This window comes from Oncorhynchus clarkii, chromosome 18 (genome assembly GCF_045791955.1).
Source record: "Oncorhynchus clarkii lewisi isolate Uvic-CL-2024 chromosome 18, UVic_Ocla_1.0, whole genome shotgun sequence".
Lineage (NCBI taxonomy): Eukaryota > Metazoa > Chordata > Actinopteri > Salmoniformes > Salmonidae > Oncorhynchus > Oncorhynchus clarkii.
In genome coordinates, this window is record NC_092164.1 from 21797079 (window position 1) to 21816377 (window position 19299).

Sequence of the window (19299 nt, forward strand, 5' to 3'; positions counted from 1 at the left end):
CCAAGCATGAATATAAGGGTGTTCAAGCACCTGTAGTACTTCTCAGAGGATTTGTGACCATGGCCCACTCTCATTCTAAACAACAGAGTTGGTTGTGGAGTCATATGATTCATTTGTTAAGCTGTTACTCAGTCTGCAATTTGTTTTACTTCCTTTCACATGGTCTATTGGACATACTAAGCCCTTTGGGTTATGGCTCAAGCTACATATTTAATGCTTTGATTAATAAATAAAAAACTATTAAATAACACATTTGGAATCCTGTAGTAACCAAAACAGTGTAACCCAAAATATATTTTATATTTGAGATTCTTCAAAGCATCCACCCTTTGCCTTGATGACAGCATTGCACACTCTTGGAATTCTCTCAACCAGCATCATGAGGTAGTCACCTGGAATGCATTTCAATTAACAGGTGTGTCTTCTTAAAAGTTAATGCATTTGAGCCAATCAGTTGTGCTGTGACAAAGTAGGGGTGGTATACAGAAGATAGCCCTATTTGGTAAAAGACCAAGTCCATATTATGACAAGAACAGCTCAAATAATCAAAGAGAAACGACAGTCCATCATTACTTTAAGACATGAAAGTCAGCCAATATGGAACATTTCAAGAACTTTGAAAGTTTCTTCAAGTGCAGTCGAAAAAACCATCAAGCGCTATGATGAAACTAGCTCTCATGAGGACCGCCACAGGAATGGAAGACACAGAGTTACCTCTGCTGCAGAGCATAAGTTCATTAGAGAGTTACCAGCTTCAGAAATTGTAGCCCAAATAAATGCTTCACAGAGTTCAAGTAACAGACACATCTCAACATTGACTGTTCAGAGGAGACTGTATAAATCAGGCCTTCATGGTCGAATTTCTGCAAAGAAAACACTACTAAAGGACACTAATAATAAGAAAAGACTTGCTTGGGCCAAGAAACACGAGTAATGGACATTAGATGGGTGGACATTTGTCCTCTGGTTTAGAGTCCAAATTGGAGATTTTTGGTTTTAACCGCCATGTCTTTGTGAGACGCGGCGTGGGTGAACTCCACCGTAAAGCATGGAGGAGGAGGTGTTATGGTGTAGGGATGCTTTGTTGGTAACACTGTCAGTGATTTATTTAGAATTCAAGGTTAACCAGCATGGCTACCTCAGCATTCTGCAGCGATACGCCATCCCATCTGGTTTGGGCTTAGTGGGACTATCACTTGTTTTTCAACTGGACAATGACCCAACACACCTCCAGGCTGTGTAAGGGCTATTTGACCAAGAAGGAGACGGATAGAGTGCTGCATCAGATGACCTGGCCTCCACAATCCCCTGAACCTCAACCCAATTGAGATGATTTGGGATGAGTCGGACCTCAGAGTGAAGGAAAAGCAGCCAATAAGTGCTCAGCATATGTGGGAACTCCTTCAAGAGTGCTGAAAAAGCACAGGTGAAGCTGGTTGAGAGAATGCCAAGATTGTGCAAAGCTGTCATCGAGGCAAAGGTTGACTCGTTGAAGAATCTCAAATATAAAATATATTTTGATATGTTTAACACTTTCTTGGTTACTACATGATTCCATGTGTTATTTCATAGTTAGGATGTCTTCGCTACGTAGAAAATAGTAAAATATAGAAAACCCGGTAGTGTTCAGCTATGTGTTACTTCTATTTTTTTAAGCTGATTGAAACCCCATATTGATAAAGTTCATAAATGAGAGCGACAGAGACAAAGAAAAATAGACAGAGACAAACACACACACAGAGACAGAGTGAGGAGAGGTTGGTCTGGTCATCGTACCATTTTCCCACAGGAGCGTCCTTCATTCCAGGTGTAGGAGCCACTGGAGTATTCACTGCAGGCGCTAGACAGGGACAGCTCACTGCTGCTACAGCTGCTGCGTGGGTAGACTGGCGCTTGCACCGTCAGACTCAGCTGGCTCAGACACTTGGCCACAGGAAGTCCCGCCTTTCCGTTCAGTTGGACATCCTGCAGGATGGATTCCAAAGTCATGATTTAGTGCCACATACATTAATGAGTCAGGATAAAGGGGACTAAGGTAGAGAAGGTAGAGACAATTATGAGAGATGCAAGAAAACGCTACAAAAACACTGATTAACAAGCCTTATTTGAGCTTCTCAGTCTAGAAACTATAGAGTTGGGTCTGGACCCATACAGCTTGTTACATTGTATTTGAACTGAAAGGCTTTCCCCATCACTCTCCAGTGTTTATGTCTTGAATGGCTTCAAATCTAGTCTGGGACACAGACACATGGCTGATGCCAGGGGAGGAGCATGGTTTGGGTTATGAGCTAGGGGTGACAGGCTGATGGGCTCCAGTGAAAGCCAATTACCCAGGGAGATAAGGGAACAGCTGGAGGACAGGTGGCAGGGGTGAACAGGGGCGAGTGGGTTGGCGCGTGTCACAGAGAGCTTCACAGGGTCATATGAGATGGTAATGGTGTCAGAAGGTAAGAATATGGCCGGGAATCTATGACTATGCAATATTGAATCACTGGTGCATTTTACAAGGCTGTCCAAACACACACCGCTTTTGTCTTTGTACATTAATGCAAAAACAACTGTGTTTTTTGCATGTCTATTGACTGTTTTAAGTTAGATTGCCGGTGGCTGATATTTTATGTGTGAGACTTTCTGGGGTTTTCAGTATTCCTGTAAAGTGTTACGAAAGCTACTGCTTCAACCCTATAATTAGCCAGTGAGATGCAAATGATCAATCATACTTTCAGACGCAATCTCCCCAACAGATGTTTTCTGCACCAGTCCTATTCCACAATTCTGTCCAAACAAATGTCGATTCAGAATTCTAATCAACTGTTCAGTCAGAGAGATAATAGGAAGCAAACTAATTGGCCCAGGAAATCTGTACCAAATCTGTACTGCAAGTATATCACATTTGCACGGCTTCTTTTCCCAAACTCATTACCTTGTCGCAAACACATGAATATATTATCAGATTTCAACATAATTACACAATAAATGTTTCACATTTCTTTACTATATATGAAGGTTTATCAGGTTGGGTCCTCAAGGAGTAAAAGGACACAAGACCAGAGTGAATTTTTTAAGACCTTAATACATAATATATAACATGACTAATGTTCTACACTATCCCGCAGACTCATTTTTACTGAAGATGAGCCTCAATCGATGGTCCTCTGGTAATATGACAAGGATATATACCTTTAAGAATGTGATACTGCCAACTCTGCTTGCCCGAGAACAGCGGATCAAACCCCCATAATAGTTAGATCTGGTATTTTAATCCTCCCTAATGATTTCTCTGGGCTATACGTCAGTTCTGATGCCTGGACAATACATATGGGTGAGGCTGGGGGGAAAAGAACATGCCATTGGTTTGTTTTCCATCAATCGTACATGAGGTGGAGAGTCAGTGTTCCTGGATAGCAGGAAGCTTTTGCTCCTCTCCGGCTCCAGGAGGAGATCAGAGGCAGACAAATCCATGATCCGAGAGTGGAGTTTCTGAAAGGACAAGAAAGAGACTGAATGTCTCTACTACATACAGAGATATATCAACTACATAGAGAAGGCATTTAACACATTCAACTGTACGGAAGAATCTGGCAATCAAACAACTGTTCTGTATCAATCGCACCTTTCCAGAAGTAGATTCATGAATACATAATAGAACGTCTACCATCAAACATAAATCATTTTCATTCAAATCTCACAATGAAAACAAACAAAAAATCACATTTGAGCTGGTCGCAAAAACGCTTTGGTTCAGCTTACTTTCCCAGAGCTTGAAAGTAAATCTCTTTCTCCCTCCACTGAGATTGTATGCAGGGCACTCTTCAATAGTCTTAGACTCAATGTCATTAATGTCATCTGTTAAGAATAATTCATGTGAATGGGAAATAATTGCATTGGGGAGCGAGGGATTCCTTTGATTTTTGTATTCATATTCAAACACTATTTTACGATCCATTATTTTCTTTGGTTTCCGTTCACAGGGGAAGGATACAAAACCAAATACATTTTCACATATTAATCCTCCAACCTAATTACTGCCCAGTTCCCCGTGCTCGGATCTACTTAACGGCAAACGTGCTGTAACAAAACACTCGATTTATGCCACATTCCCCTCCAAAGGCAACTTTAATGCTCGTTGAGGGAGGACATCTTCTGCTGCGCTCATATCTATTTGAATTTCTCCATCTCGATAATGAAATACAATTGCCAGATTCCTGTACTCTGCACTAACTTTCCTTCCCGTGCTGTGTACGCCCACTCTAGATGAACATAACCGCAGGAAGAATGTCACGCTGCCTTCGGTGCGGCGATGAGAGTCACCTTGCGGAACTTTTTGTGTATAGTATATTAGCTTAAGTCCATCTATAGTCTTCCTCCAGTGTCCTCCACAATTAATCCCAATCATTTGAAAGTGATGAAAATGATTATTTGCATGACATCATTAGTTGGAGACGCGGGCGACATCCCACAGTGTTCCTTTAACATACATGAAGTATATCTGAATAAAAAAAGACAGGGAGAGAGTATACAATATGACAGGCTTGAGCCTGATATATGCTTACCTCTTTTCTTACTCAGTACAACAATAGAAATGCAATTTCTACCTCACCTCATCTCTGTTCTGCTACTCAGACTACCCAGATGGCTCCTTGAGTATAAAGCTACTCCTCTACTAAATCACAGAGGATACTAAGAACATGTTTATTAAACAACAGTTTCACACCTCGTAAACCCTCTGCTGCACAGCTGTGTCATTCAGGAAGCACTGATCTCAAACTCCTTGCCCAAGGCCAAACCATAGTATCACATTATCCATTATTTCATACAAACATCCTTCATGTTACCACCTGTTTAAGTGCGAGATTCCGATGCAAGATTATGCCATTCTAGAGTTTGTATGTGCTATCAACCGTTACACTGAGTATCAGGGACAGAGCTACAGTATGGAGGTGACCTTCCGAAAATAACCTTCAGCATGAAGATACCGGCTCACTGCATAAGTCCACTGATCCAACAATGAAACAGAGAGCCAGACAATAAGTCGAAAAGCTTGTAATAAAATCAGTCCCAGTGCTAGTGATCAACACACCGGCCGAGCCCTGGGGTCCCGGAGGCTTCGAGCTAACAAGCCTTCCTGCAAACGCAGTGTGAAAGCCATAGAGATAGATACACTATTGCATTGTATCTATATATACAGTGGAAACCATATTCCTGGAAGCCATATTCTTTTTACTTGGGACAACAGCCCCTTGTAACCAGTTTCTTTTGAATCTCCAAGACAAAATGCATTCATGATGAGAGGGATAACAATCCTAGTCCTTTGTTTCATAAACCCAGCCTTGGGCATTGCCAATTGCCACTTTAACATTGTGTTCAGAACATCCATGGACTACTGTCAGAGGATCAATAGTCACAATCTCACTGAAAGCAACCAACCAAAGCCACCTGAAGACCTCCCAGGAATTTACAGGTAGGTCTCCTTCACTACAAGGCTCAATATGTTATATATAATTTGTGATGACTGCTGCACTAGTGTAATACACGTCATGCAATGTGAAGTGAGGCTTTAGAAGTAGAACACCAGCTAATACATGCATCTTCACCATATGGCGTCCCTTAGGCTAAAGAAACACTTCCCAGGACATACGTCTTGGTTGCCTTGACATCGAATCTCAATATATTGCATTCCTGGTTTGCATTCGCCCGGTTCACCAACTGCTTCTCTGATAGAGTTCAGTGTGTCAAATCGGAGGGTCTGTTGTCCGGGCCTCTGGCCGTCTCTATGGGGATGCCACAGGGTTCAATTCTTGGACAGACTCTCTTCTCTGTATACATCAATGATGTCGCTCTTGCTGCTGGTGAGTCTCTGATCCACCTCTACTCAGACGACACCATTCTGTATACTTCTGGCCCTTCTTTGGACACTGTGTTAACAACCCTCCAGGCAAGCTTCAATGCCATACAACACTCCTTCCGTGGCCTACAATTTCTCTTAAATACAAGTAAAACTAAATGCATGCTCTTCAACCGATCGCTGCCTGCACCTGCCCGCCTGTCCAACATCACTATTCTGGACGGCTCTGACTTAGAATATGTGGACAACTACAAATACCAAGGTGTCTGGTTAGACTGTAAACTCTCCTTCCAGACTCACATCAAACATCTCCAATCCAAAGTTAAATCTAGAATTGGCTTCCTATTTCGCAACAAAATATCCTTCACTCATGCTGCCAAACAAACCCTTGTAAAACTGACCATCCTACCAATCCTCGACTTCGGCGATGTCATTTACAAAATAGCCTCCAATACCCTACTCATTAAATTGGATGCAGTCTATCACAGTGCCATCCGTTTTGTCACCAAAGCCCCATATACTACCCACCACTGCGACCTGTATGCTCTCGTTGGCTGGGCCTCGCTTCATACTCGTCACCAAACCCACTGGATCCAGGTCATCTACAAGACCCTGCTAGGTAAACTCCCCCCTTATCTCAGCTCGCTGGTCACCATGGCAGCACCCACCTGTAGCACGCGCTGCAGCAGGTATATCTCTCTGGTCCCCCCCAAAACCAATTCTTCCTTTGGCCGCCTCTCCTTCCAGTTCTCTGCTGCCAATGACTGGAACGAACTACAAAAATCTCTAAAACTGGAAACACTTATCTCCCTCACTAGCTTTAAGCACCAGCTGTCAGAGCAGCGCACAGATTACTGCACCTGTACATAGCCCATCTATAATTTAGCCCAAACAACTACCTCTTTCCCTACTGTATTAATTTATTTAGCTCCTTTGCACCCCATTATTTCTATCTCTACTTTGCACATTCTTCCCACTGCAAATCAACCAATCCAGTGTTTTACTTGCTATATTGTATTTACTTCGCCACCATGGCCTTTTTTTTGCCGTTACCTCCCTTATCTCACCTCATTTGCTCACATCGTATATAGACTTATTTTTCTACTGTATTGTTGACTGTATGTTTGTTTTACTCCATGTGTAACTCTGTGTTGTTGTATGTGTCGAGCTGCTTTGCTTTATCTTGGCCAGGTCTCAGTTGTAAATGAGAACTTGTTCTCAACTTGCCTACCTGGTTAAATAAAGGTGAAATAAGAAATACATAAAATAAAAATTCGTATTGATCAAGTTTGAAAAGGTGCAACGGCTTGCTTGGGTGTGAGAGCCACCCGCCGCGAAACACAGAGAATGGATAGAAATAGTTCCAAGTGGTGCTGTTAATTGTAGATGCATTTACATGTGCAAATTAGAGTGAATTGGAACTAGTTTAAGGGAACATGGATGTAAACTGGAGATGTGGATTAAATCACATTTATGACGATCCCTTTATCTCCCCAGAGTGCCAAATGAATCCTCCCTCTTGTTTCTCTTTCCGTAATCTCAGCCCCATTTACACTGAGTTTAAGGGGACACTGACTCTATCCTGCAGACCAGCTAAACGATGATAGGCTATAATGGCAACATTCTAATGGATTAAATCATATTGATTTCCAATGGATTTTTGTAAAAGTAATTGGTTTGTATTTTGATGTGCATGTGTGTGTGTGGGTTGGTTCTTCTAACCGTGTGAGGATATAAAATCCCATTAAGTTCCCACAAGGATAGTAAAATCAGGAAAATTCTCCCTCGTGGGGACATTACCCACGTCCCGATAAGGACAAAGGTTATTTGAAGCTTAGGGGTTGGGTTTAGGGTTAGGGTTACAACTAGGGTTAGGGTTAAGGGAAAATAGGATTCTGAATGGAAATATATTTAACGTCCCCATGGGGATAGAAGAAGAAAAACTGTGTTTGTGTGTGAAATTTCAATTGAGTTGAAATTGCTCGACCCATCGTGCAGTCTGGTTCTCTAGTACTGTACAGCATATTGTGTGCTATCAGGGACCTGGAGGGACATCAATACTCTCTTTCAGATCTAATAGGCTATTTGACTATTTTCTGGAAATTCTGAACCTTGAGGTCATCTCGGTGGAATGCTCCGTATTTTATTATTGGCCCAAGTCAATTTGGTCCAGTGCGGTCACGATCGATTGGGATGTGGAAAAGGATTAGACGCAATGTGCTCTCTTGTTCCCCATCGTCAGTTAACTTATGAAACATAGAAATAATGATAGAGCTGTTTAAACTGGATTAAATGGGAATGTAGTACAGTATATAAACAGCATGTTGAGCCTCTAATCAATTTTATTTCATCCCTCTTTTTTTTTGCACAGTTCATGCACATATGATGCTAAATAGTTTTCAATTAGTTTGTTAGGTATAATCAAATTGTTACATAAAATATGTTGTTTATTGCTTACACATTTATGCAAAGACTTAAAATGTAAGAATTAAAGGGAAGTGACATTAATTAAATGAAAAGGTTTTAAAACACGATCTGCTTATTTTTAGTTCAAATTTGAAAATCATATTCATATCATGTACATAATTGTGAATTAACGGAGGCAAAATATACCTACTACAGCTTGTTCTAAACCAAGTATTTTCTTTAATACCGCTTAACTTGCCATTATGACCTAAAGTTTATATGTAGATGAGAATTCTTCCCCTGTAGCTGACTCAGTCCAGGTTGTCCTTTACAGTGGACTTAACATGCCAGATGGCGTCTCTCTCACCATAAAGCCCGTAACAGAAATGTAGTCCTCTCTGAAGCCATATCGCTCCTCTCCAGGGTATAGGCTGTCCACACAGGGGGATGGGAGTGGTTGAGTGTCAGGAGAAGAGAAGGGGGGCTGATGTTATCGTAGGGGTGCAGGATTACACCTCCTCAGCACAGTCATCAATGATTCAGTCAATAGTGTCACAAGGCCTCCGATGGGGAGTGGTGGGGAGAGGGGGGGGGGGGACATGGGGGCGGACAGCTCCCCCATCTCCGTGTCTCTTAGGGCTAGCCTCACTGTACCTGACCGCGTGGAAGTGTGATCTAGCCAAGGACGGAGGCGCACTGAGGGAGCTCACCTTCTCTGTTACTACCTATTACCTAATCTGCATTTGATTCTGCACTCAAGGCTTGGTCTTCCCGTAGTCAGAGGATACAGGTAACGTATAGCAGGAAATTGGCTAAACTAAGACAAAACATGACTCTCGTACTCCACTGAGACTTTAACCAGAATAGGAATACTGTGCAGGCAGTCCAGTTAACAAACCTCCAGCAAAGACAACACTTTGAGGGGAACCATAGTGCAAAAGCCAATCAAAATTCAGAAGGCAAAAATTACTGAATGGTACTGTGTAGCTACTACGTCCTGCCAGAGGGGCATGGGAAGTTTCCACGGCAGCCAGGACCTACTTTTACGGATAATTGTCAACTCAATTACCACTCGCCTGTCACTTTTGATAAGGCTGCCTCTCTGAGTGGAAGGAGGGAATTATTATTCGCTACTTATACACCTTACTAAACACCTGGCCGAACTGCAGCAAACAGAGCTTTGTAGAGCTTTGTAGCATGTGAAATGCCAAATTACATGAGGCGACAGCAGGTCAAGCATATTCCCAGTATTCTTAATCACAATCTCAATAGAGAGCAGTGATTCGTAATCAGGGAAATTCAAGATGGCCCCAGAGGCCAATACTACATTTAATTACAGACTCCCAGAACAGTAGAAATGAAATATTCTGACTGATAGGAAATATTAATATGTCTAGCTCTACTGTCGCTAATTACTATTTGATGGTAGGTTATGGTATAAAGGTAATTCATGCAAACCCCTAACTTGCCTAGTTAAATAAAGGTTAAATAAAAAATAAAAATAAAATCATTTTTAAAAAACAGAAGGTTACCTGCAGCCGTTTTAGAGGGCAAAATATTAGGCTGCTTTAAGAGAAATGATCCACAAGAAGTAGCAAGGGAACTGATTTCAAACCCATGTTTTAATTGACTGAATCAATCAATCAATCAATCAATCAATCAATCATATACTCTTTCAGTACTTGTATTACTAGTCATCGTTGTCACAGTCACCTTTATAGAGCAACTAATCCCAGGAATAGAAACAAGGTTTACAACCTGAAACATATCGACAAAACCACAACCATGAAAGAATCATGAGATTTTCAATACAATGAATGACTGTTTGAGGAATCCATGTGAAAATACAAAAAAAAAATCCTCCTATAATGTATGATTTAGCTATCGCTTACACAAGTGTCAATTATTTTCTTGTTGTTTAATGTGCTGGCAGACATCGGTTGGACATAAAGTTGGACATAAATCTTTCAAATCTATCCGCCTCCTTCACAATAAAATCTCACTTCCTCACTGCTGAAAAAATGCCTTGCTACAAATCCTCATTCCCGGCATACTCCCTCGTGAAAAGCCAGCTCTGTCCCAAATGGTACTCTATTTTCTACATAGTGCACTTCTTTTGACCAGAGCACTATATAGGGAATAGGATACAATTTGGGGCAGAGACAGAGGCTCCTGCTACACAAGCAAATAGATTTACGGTATATTGCTCTCTTCAATGTCTTGTTGATCACGTTGTATATTGAACACAAATGCTCTACTGAACAGACTGAATACGCTAACATTTACTCTTGTAGGATATAACCAGAACATACAAATTAGTTTATTAAATCAAAATATGATTCAATAGTTACAAATAGTTCATAAACAATGACACATTTCACTTTATTCATGCCCTGGTTAAGTTGGGACAAAAATAGCGCATCCACAGCTTCGCTCAATCTGTTGGAATGACGAAAATGCCTCCCTTCCAGCCAAAATTGCACTCTTCACTGGACAATGTGGACTGTGACTTTCAATTATCCATATGTCAGCATAGCAGAGGGCGACTGACAGAGGGCATACTCTCTCCTGAACTTGAGGTAGATAAAGGATTGTCGTCAGCTCGCTCTTTGCAATTCTCATTTATATCCTTTCGAATTTTGTCAACACCTGAACAAATCGTGATGAGGGTCTATTGATCGAAACATTGCTTAAACGAGATCCATTAAAATGGTTTGTGGACTATTCAACAACACCAGTGTTCTGGAGGCTGTTGTTTTACAGATATTGTCAACAATAAAAAAAAAGTTATTCTTCAACTATAACTTTCTTTGTTTCTGTACCTGGATGTGTTGACTTGCATAGTACCTGGATGTGTTGACTTGCATAGTACCTGGATGTGTTGATTTGCATAGTACCTGGATGTGTTGACTTGCATAGTACCTGGATGTGTTGATTTGCATAGTACCTGGATGTGTTGACTTGCATAGTACCTGGATGTGTTGACTTGCATAGTACCTGGATGTGTTGACTTGCATAGCACCTGGATGTGTTGACTTGCATAGTACCTGGATGTGTTGACTTGCATAGTACCTGCACTCAGCTCTCCCCTGAGCTCCTCTCATCCATCCTTTCTGAGCCACATGTTCTCATTAAGACCAGTAGGAGTCTCATTATCCGTCTGTACCGTCTATAGGCCCCCTGTACCTCCATCCCCCTCAGCTCCCTCTCACACCCCACATCTCCCCCTTTTACCCTGTGGCAGTCTGAGAGCCTCCACCCTCCACTCTGAGAAGAGGTAAGGTAACGAGAGCTGGACGGCCATAGCTGCAAATCAGATAAAGGAAAATCCATGCGGCCATTTTATAGCAGACATGGTTGTCAATATTTCTCTCTCTCTCTCTCTCTGCAGTGACTGGAGTAAATGATTTCTGTGTTACAGTAAGTGTGCATTCCTACCCACGGCAGACTACATACACACACGGGCGCACACACATACCCTCCCCTCTCTCTAGCATCTATGTCTGTGTTACATGCCACAAGGTCTGGTGAGCTAGAGGTAATTTGGTTGAGAGGTTTACCGTCCCCCCGAGAGAGCCCAGGATGGATGACGCGAGTCTCGGTACTTTCTCAAATGATCTTGTCTGAGCCCTGCAGCTCCGCGGAGGCTGGATGGTTCATGAGCACACTGTTTTTTTAGCGATGATGATATCACAGACCCCGGACTCAGTATCACATCGCCATCACAAAAAGATGGATGATCTAATATCGCTGCTCTTCAGAACTTTGAAGTGAGCAAATATGCTACTGGAGCAGATGTCCTTACACCCACACTGTTGCCTTCAACAATATTGAATACAAGAACCAACATAGTTCTAATACTGAAACTAGTAGCAGTGAAATGCTATTTTAACTCCATCAGTTAGGCACATCTGAGTCATGGCCAATAGTTTCTCTATGAGGTTCTATCGTGGTTCTGGATAAATGAGGTGCTATAGTGGTTCTGGGGTAATGAAGTTCTATTGTGGTTCTGGGACAATGAGGTTTTATATTGGTTCTGGGACAATGAGGTTCTGTAGTGGTTCTGGGACAAAGAGGTTCTGTAGTGGTTCTGGGACAATGAGGTTCTGTAGTGGTTCTGGGACAATGAGGTTCTGTAGTGGTTCTGGGACAATGAGGTTCTGGGACAATGAGGTTCTATAATGGTTCTGGGACAATGAGGTTCTATAGTAGTTCTGGGACTAGATGAGTGGACAGGTCCCTACCTGCAGGAGCAGGTCTGATGCAGGTCGGACTCGCTGCTGGAAGAGGACACTCATTGTCCGGTTTTGTTGCTCCAGGTCAAACACTCTGGTCCGCAACTTCAGACACTCCTCCCTCAGATCCTGCATGGGGAAAAAAAAGAGAGAGAGTTATTACAAGCAGAGGTGTGAACTTACAGATGTGTGACTATCCTAATATGGACACCATAAAAGTTGATTAGTTAACACAAAGTTTTGAGCTACTGTATTACATACATGTCTAACAACATCATTGGATCTAATATTAGTATAATTCTGAGGCGTTTTTATAACACAGTTGCTATGGAAACCAGACTCCTACCTTTTGGGTGAGCAGTGCCTGCACAACTTGATTGGCAACCTAATACAGAATGAAAAAAGAAACAAGAATTATCCAAACGTTTTATGCAAGCTGTTTAGTGACTGACCATAATATGGTGGCTGTTATGGGTGAGAAAGAAAGAAAATGTCTCTAGTTGACCCACGACCTCAACTCTAAACTGCCCCTGCCCTGTGCATGCCGACGCCGCATTTTCTCAATTCCCCTCTTCCTCCAACAACATTTTATACACAAGTTCCTCTGACCGCTTACAAAATTATTACAGGCTTTAGTGAACACGATGTCCCAATACATTACAGCATTGTCCCCCCGTCTGTCTTCCCTTGGAGGAGTGTGTTGATTCCTAAGGGGACCAATCATCATAAATCTGACGCAGGGTGGCAGAGAAGGCCAGTAGCGGCCCGGCGAAGCCGAACAGATTGGAGCCAGACACGCTGCATGTCTTCATGATGTTTAATTGTCTTCTGTTGATTCTGTATTGACAGCAGTGTCAGGGCTGATGTAGTGGCTTGGAGAGTAGAGGGTTGTGTCCTGAAGGACACCCTATCCCTTATATACTGCACTACTTGACGCCATAGGCCCTGGTCAAAAGGAGCGCACTATATAGGGAATAGGGTGTCATTTGCGACACAGCGGTCAGTCGGAGAGAAGAAGTGGAGGGCTAAAGTACTGTTGTGCCTGGGCTTTGGCCGCAGAGCGCCTCACACCCCTACCACTCTTCCGAGTTTAGACCGCAATGCCCCATCGACTCTGACTCTGATTACAGCCCATTGATTGCTCGTTAATTCACTGTAAGCACGCATTGGCTTTTTCTCAGAGGTGTCCTCTCTCCCTCTATTGAATAACGGGAGATGGAGTAAATATGATGAAGTGATTGAGCCCTGTGGGGAGGGATACAGAGCTGCTCCTGTAAAACTGAAGGGCACTAATTCAAAGAATATTGAGTGATCTTCAAGTGAGAATCTAAATTACAACAGATGATAAATAAAATCACTTATAAAGACTTTATAGAGCATTCATAGTTCAAGTCATACTACATGAAGTGTGGCATAACAGTCTCTTGCATCTGATGCATTGCCAAATGTGGCATAACTCCTTTAACCAGCCTTTCAATAGCATGACATTTGCACATGTTTACTAAGTGGAACAAAAATTATATATATATATTTTTTAAATCATTTTAAAAACTAAAGTGAGTGGCCAGCCCAAATAGCATACCAAACAGCCACCACTCTGCTTATGTAGAGATAATAATCCACAATCTTTTTATTAAAAGAATGCATCATTACTAAACAAGCCCCGCGTTCTCTTCAGTTTCCAAAGGTCCTGAGCCCATCAGCAGAGCTGTTAGAGCTGTGGAGACTTCCGCATCACAACATGCTCATTAGTGAGCTAGCTCCAGTCAGAAGAGACCTCAGAGGACAACACAACACCAGACCAGACAACAGAGCAGCACAGCCCTGGCTTTTTGAGGTCACGGAAGTGGAAAAGGGATTTGGTGTGGGCCCACCCCAGGCGTTAGCCTCCAAGGCTGCAGCATGGTGTGGAGTTTCATACAGTATGCTTGGAGCATTGCAAAACAATTGCATACCACAGATGGACTGTTAACACAGATCACATATTGTTAACGCTCCTTGTGTCTCTCTATCACTTTCTCTCGCCTTCTTTTTCTTTCTTTCATTCTCTCGCTTTCTCTGTCCCACCATCAATCTACGTCTCCCCCTCCCCACCCCCACTCCCTCTGGCACCAGAGACCCAGATCTCAGGTCATATGAGCCCCAGTGGCTGGCACCACAGTGTATTAGACCAGTCTGTCCTTTCTGGCACCAGCGGGCCTCCAGCCTTCCCTCAGGGTGACTCAGCGTGCGGTCCGAGCCAACAAGCTCATTAATTGCTGTCATTCGGCTCCCTCAGGCCACCATTTTCCCAGCTTCTCCCACAACACAGTTCGCCGTCAGAACGCCAAGTACCTCTTTCTCCATAATCACATTTCCTTTGGAGAGGAATTACTTTGGAATTGCATTGATAGAATTTGAGAGCAGGAAAATTGTGTATTGAGAGAAATCTCAAAGAAAAGTCGGCAAAGGTAGAGAAGGATACTGGAAATTGTGCAGTGTTTGTAACCTGTTGGATCAGTACTATCAGTAAGATCTTAAAGAAAGTCGCTGAAGGTAAATAGAAAAGAATACAACTCACAATAAGTCACAGAATAGGGAAGAAATAACACTTGTTCCTGAGATGTAGGGTATCATTAGTGTGGTGAAAGAAAAGATTTCCCTCACGGAGGTTGCGGGCTGGGTGAATAGAGCGAGGCGTGGACTACTCACCTCATCCAGACAGTGCTCATACTGCTCCCTCTGGCTCTCGTTCTCCATGGCCAATGCGGAGTTTTCCTCCTGTACGGCGAAATAAAACACATTTAGTGATGACTGAAATCCACCGAGAGCTTGTCGTCAAAAGCAATTTGTACAGTTTGTATGCATCAGATTTATTTATGAGCCATTTACCAAAAGAGTAATGAAGGAAAAGTAATTAAAATAGTATATAAATAAATACCAGGTGGTGCCTGCTCGTCAATTTAAATAAATAAAAAACAATCACAGGTGGTTATAGAACAACCAACATATAATTATATACCCTGATTGACATACACTAAACAAACAAATAGAAACGCAACACGCAACAATTTCAAAGATTCTACTGAGTTACAGTTCATATAAGGCAGTCAGCTAATTGAAATACATTCATTAGGCCATAATCTATGGATTTCACATGACTGGGAATACAGGTATGCATCTGTTGGTCACAGATACCTTAAAAAAAAGTATGGCTGTGGATCAGAAAACCAGTCAGTACTGTATCTATTGTGACACTATTTGCCTCATGCAGAGCGATACATCTCCTTCGCATAGTTGAACAGGCTGTTGATTGTGGCCTGTTGAATGTTGTCCCACTATTCAATGGCTGTGCGAAGTTACTGGATATTGACGGGAACTGGAACACGCTGTCTTACACATTGATCCAGAGCATCCCAAACCTGCTCAATGGTGACATGTCTGTTGAGTATGCAGGCCATGGAAGAACTGGGACATTTTACGTTGCACAGATCCTTGCAACATGGGGCCGTGCATTATCATGCTGAAACAGGAGGTGATGGCGGCGGATGAATGGCACGACACTGGGCCTAAGGATCTCGTCGAAGTATCTCTGTGCATTCAAATTGACATAGATAAAATGCAATTGTGCTTGTTGTCCGTAGCTTATGCCTGACCACACCATAACCCCACCTCCACCATGGGGCACTCTGTTCACAACTTTGACATCAGCAAACCGCTCACCCACACAACGCCATACACGTGGTCTGCAGCTGTGAGGCCGGTTGGACATACTGCCAAATTCTCTCAAACGAAGTTGGAGGTGGCTTATGGTAGAGAAATTAACAATCAATTCTCTGGCAACAGCTCTGGTGGACATTCCTGTAGTCAGCATGCCAATTGCATGCTCCCTCAAAACTTGAGACTTCTGTGGCATTGTGTTGTGTGACAAAACTGCACATTTTAGAGTGGCCTTTTAGTGTCCCAAGCACAAGGTGCACCTGTGTAATGATCATGCTGTTTAATCAGCATCTTGATATGCCACACCTGTCAAGTGGATGGATTATCTTGGAAAAGGAGAAATGCTCAATAACAGGCATGTAAACTAATCTGTGCACAACATTTTAAAGAAATACGCTTTTGTGCATATGGAAAATGTATGGGATCTTTTATTTCAGCTCATGAAACATGGGACCAACCCTTTACATGTTGCATTTATATTTTTGTTCAGTGTGGATGTGAAATGATACTGCATATGTGGCCAATGAAAATAATGCCAAAGGCATTTGTAGTCTCTCCAATCTTTGTTTTCATATGAAAAACTATTGATGCAACAAATCATATCTGTGTTGTGTAGCGCAAGACTATACTGCCAGAGAACAAGATAACAACAAGAGAGGATTTGCCGGAGGTCGAAAAGGTCAGGTGTCAACCATAAGACCGGGGCCAACTAATAAAAACCTGCAGAAGTATCTCACAATGAAAGGTCAAGGGGCTTGAAGTTATGATCCTGAACTTTAAAAGGTACAAATAAGAAGTTAGGTAGAATGGGCTAGAAGGGGCTAATGTGAATATGTCCTTGTTTTAAGTGAGGGGGGGGGGGGATATTGCTTCACCTTTTAAGGGAGAGGGGCTATTGATCTCCTCTGTTTCTAGTTTGTCAAATGCAGGCGGTCCAGGCAGGCCATATTAGAAGCTGTCAACATCGCTCCGGCTAGCTCGCCTCTCTCGGCGCATGCCCTTTAGTACAAAAAGCCAACCTTTGATTAAAACCCAGGCTAAATAATTGCACCTAACATATTCCCCTGCCTTAATCAAAATGGCACAGAGCTATAACAAATGAGCAACTTTGAGATGTACACGAAAAGCCCTTTACAAAAAAAAATGTACTTGTATTAATATTAGTAAAGTAAAAACTCCTAGTGAAGGCAAATGATTACCCAAAGGTTGCATATAAGCATGTTTTTGAATGTTTTATCATATTCCTTGTGTGGGTAGTAACTGGTTGAATCATCTTTCTCTATGGAACAAGGGGTCGGAGAAAGGTGAAGTGGCGTGCTATATTGACGATACTGTTGATATGGGAACTGTGTGGAAAAAATGTGTCTACTTCCATCAAACTGAACCTAACCTGATGAGCACACATCTAAAAGCATCCGCGATGAACGCTGAACATTTTCTGCTCGCATTAAAAGCATTTGAGATACTTTCACTACGGTGCTCTTTTGCCATCTTCTATTGCAAAACGTCATGGAGAACGTCTGACATCGCAATAAAAATATATTATTTGATCTTAGTTGAAAAACAATATTTTGTACAGCCACAGTGCATAATCAATTGTACCGTGAATGAATGCAGTGCTCGGCTGTGATGCGTTGTCAACAAATTCAATCAAACATTTTGAATGGGGATGAAAAGAGCAACTAAATCACTTAACAAACATGTATTCAATGTATTGCTCCTACAGCCGCTACAATTAAAGCATAGCAACTACAACTGCTGTTGCCATAGATTCTGAAACATGTTAATTATGCACGCCATTATAAGTTGCTTTTTATAGAACAGAATACTTGCATGATCATCCATGATTAGAGTTCCCATGATTAGAGAAGTGGTTTTCTAGAATCATGGATGTATTTTTCTTTTAAACTTCAATGGAAAGTAACTAGCTAGAAAACAGAGTTATAAACAGCAGGGTTTTTTTGCTTCTGGCTTACAGTAGGTTTTGAATTGGGGTGAAGAGGGTGGAGAAGGGATGAGGGATTGTATGGACAGGGCTAGAGCTGGCTGCACCACAGTCAGTTCTCACTCGGCCTGTAATTGAACAGGAGTTAGAGCCAGCCCTGCACTGAAACCAGAGTGCCAGCTGTCCATCTGTGACGCCTGTACGCCAGGCCTCCTTTCCCGGCTGCCAACTGTGCCAGCCAAGCTGCATGGGCACAAGGCTGGGCAATGGGCATGCACACTTGCTCGAACTGCAGACAGTTACCCGAGACCCAGTCACTTGCTTGCTCGAGTGCTCTGTCTTACTATGGAGTCTCTACAACACTTGTGTGGAAAGCTAGAAGCATTGAGAGTTGAGCTGGAATGGATGAGTTAGGTACAGGTATATCATCTGTAGCGGTGACTTCTATTCTATCCTATGTCCACTCGAGATGAACCCTAACTCATTTTCCATTAGCGTTTTTTTTGGCCGTAAAAAAATATATAAATTAGAGTAGCAGCGTTAACTGATCTTTCAAGCATCTGTGAAAAGAACAACCTGTTTTTTTTCTTCTCCAATATGTTTTTTTTTTCTCTAAAGGATTCAATCTAAACCTAAAGGCATAGCATGCCCTCCATGGTAATGAATGATATCAGTTGGGCTGGGCTGGTGGGGGGGGGTGGGGGGGGGGGAGGGGAATAGAAATGGGCGCCCTTACTTAGTGTCATCACCGTTTACACATAACAAAAGGCCAGTGATGTATTGCCTCGCCCGTTGTTTTAGCCGGTTCTCCTCTGGAGGAGCATCCATCACGGATGCAGCGGGACGGAAGAAGATGGCAGATACATTTCGATAAACTCATTTAGAATGTGGCTTTTTGTGGTAATGTGGGAAGCTTCCTCCGACAAAATCACGAGACAGGCCAGCCGTTATTTTCTTTGAGTGCAGGGAAGACAACTTACACTGTGACAGAGGAGCCATAAAACAACAAGCAATTACACTGCATTTTGTTCTAATTAGCTTTAACTGCAATTTCTGTCAGCGTGGAGTTCGTGTCACTGTTAATAATGTCTGTAGAACGTGCCGGTTTCTTGGGGCGTCTATCTCTGGCAGCGTTTTCTCATGTCTGAGCTGTCCATAGTGGCTGAGGA

General features: G+C 42.4%; 1 protein-coding gene across 4 annotated transcripts in view; it reads right to left on the minus strand.

The window, feature by feature from the left end:
• Positions 1–19299, minus strand: part of LOC139373192 (nck-associated protein 5-like) — a 160385-nt gene that overhangs the window by 30216 nt on the left and 110870 nt on the right. For all 4 annotated transcript variants that reach the window (XM_071113373.1, XM_071113374.1, XM_071113376.1 and 1 more), the window contains 5 exons: positions 15178–15246; positions 12833–12871; positions 12496–12615; positions 3376–3480; positions 1777–1965 (listed from right to left, as the gene is read on the minus strand). In XM_071113373.1, coding sequence (XP_070969474.1) covers positions 1777–1965; positions 3376–3480; positions 12496–12615; positions 12833–12871; positions 15178–15246 — 522 coding nt within the window. The remainder of the gene's footprint in view (positions 1–1776; positions 1966–3375; positions 3481–12495; positions 12616–12832; positions 12872–15177; positions 15247–19299) is intronic.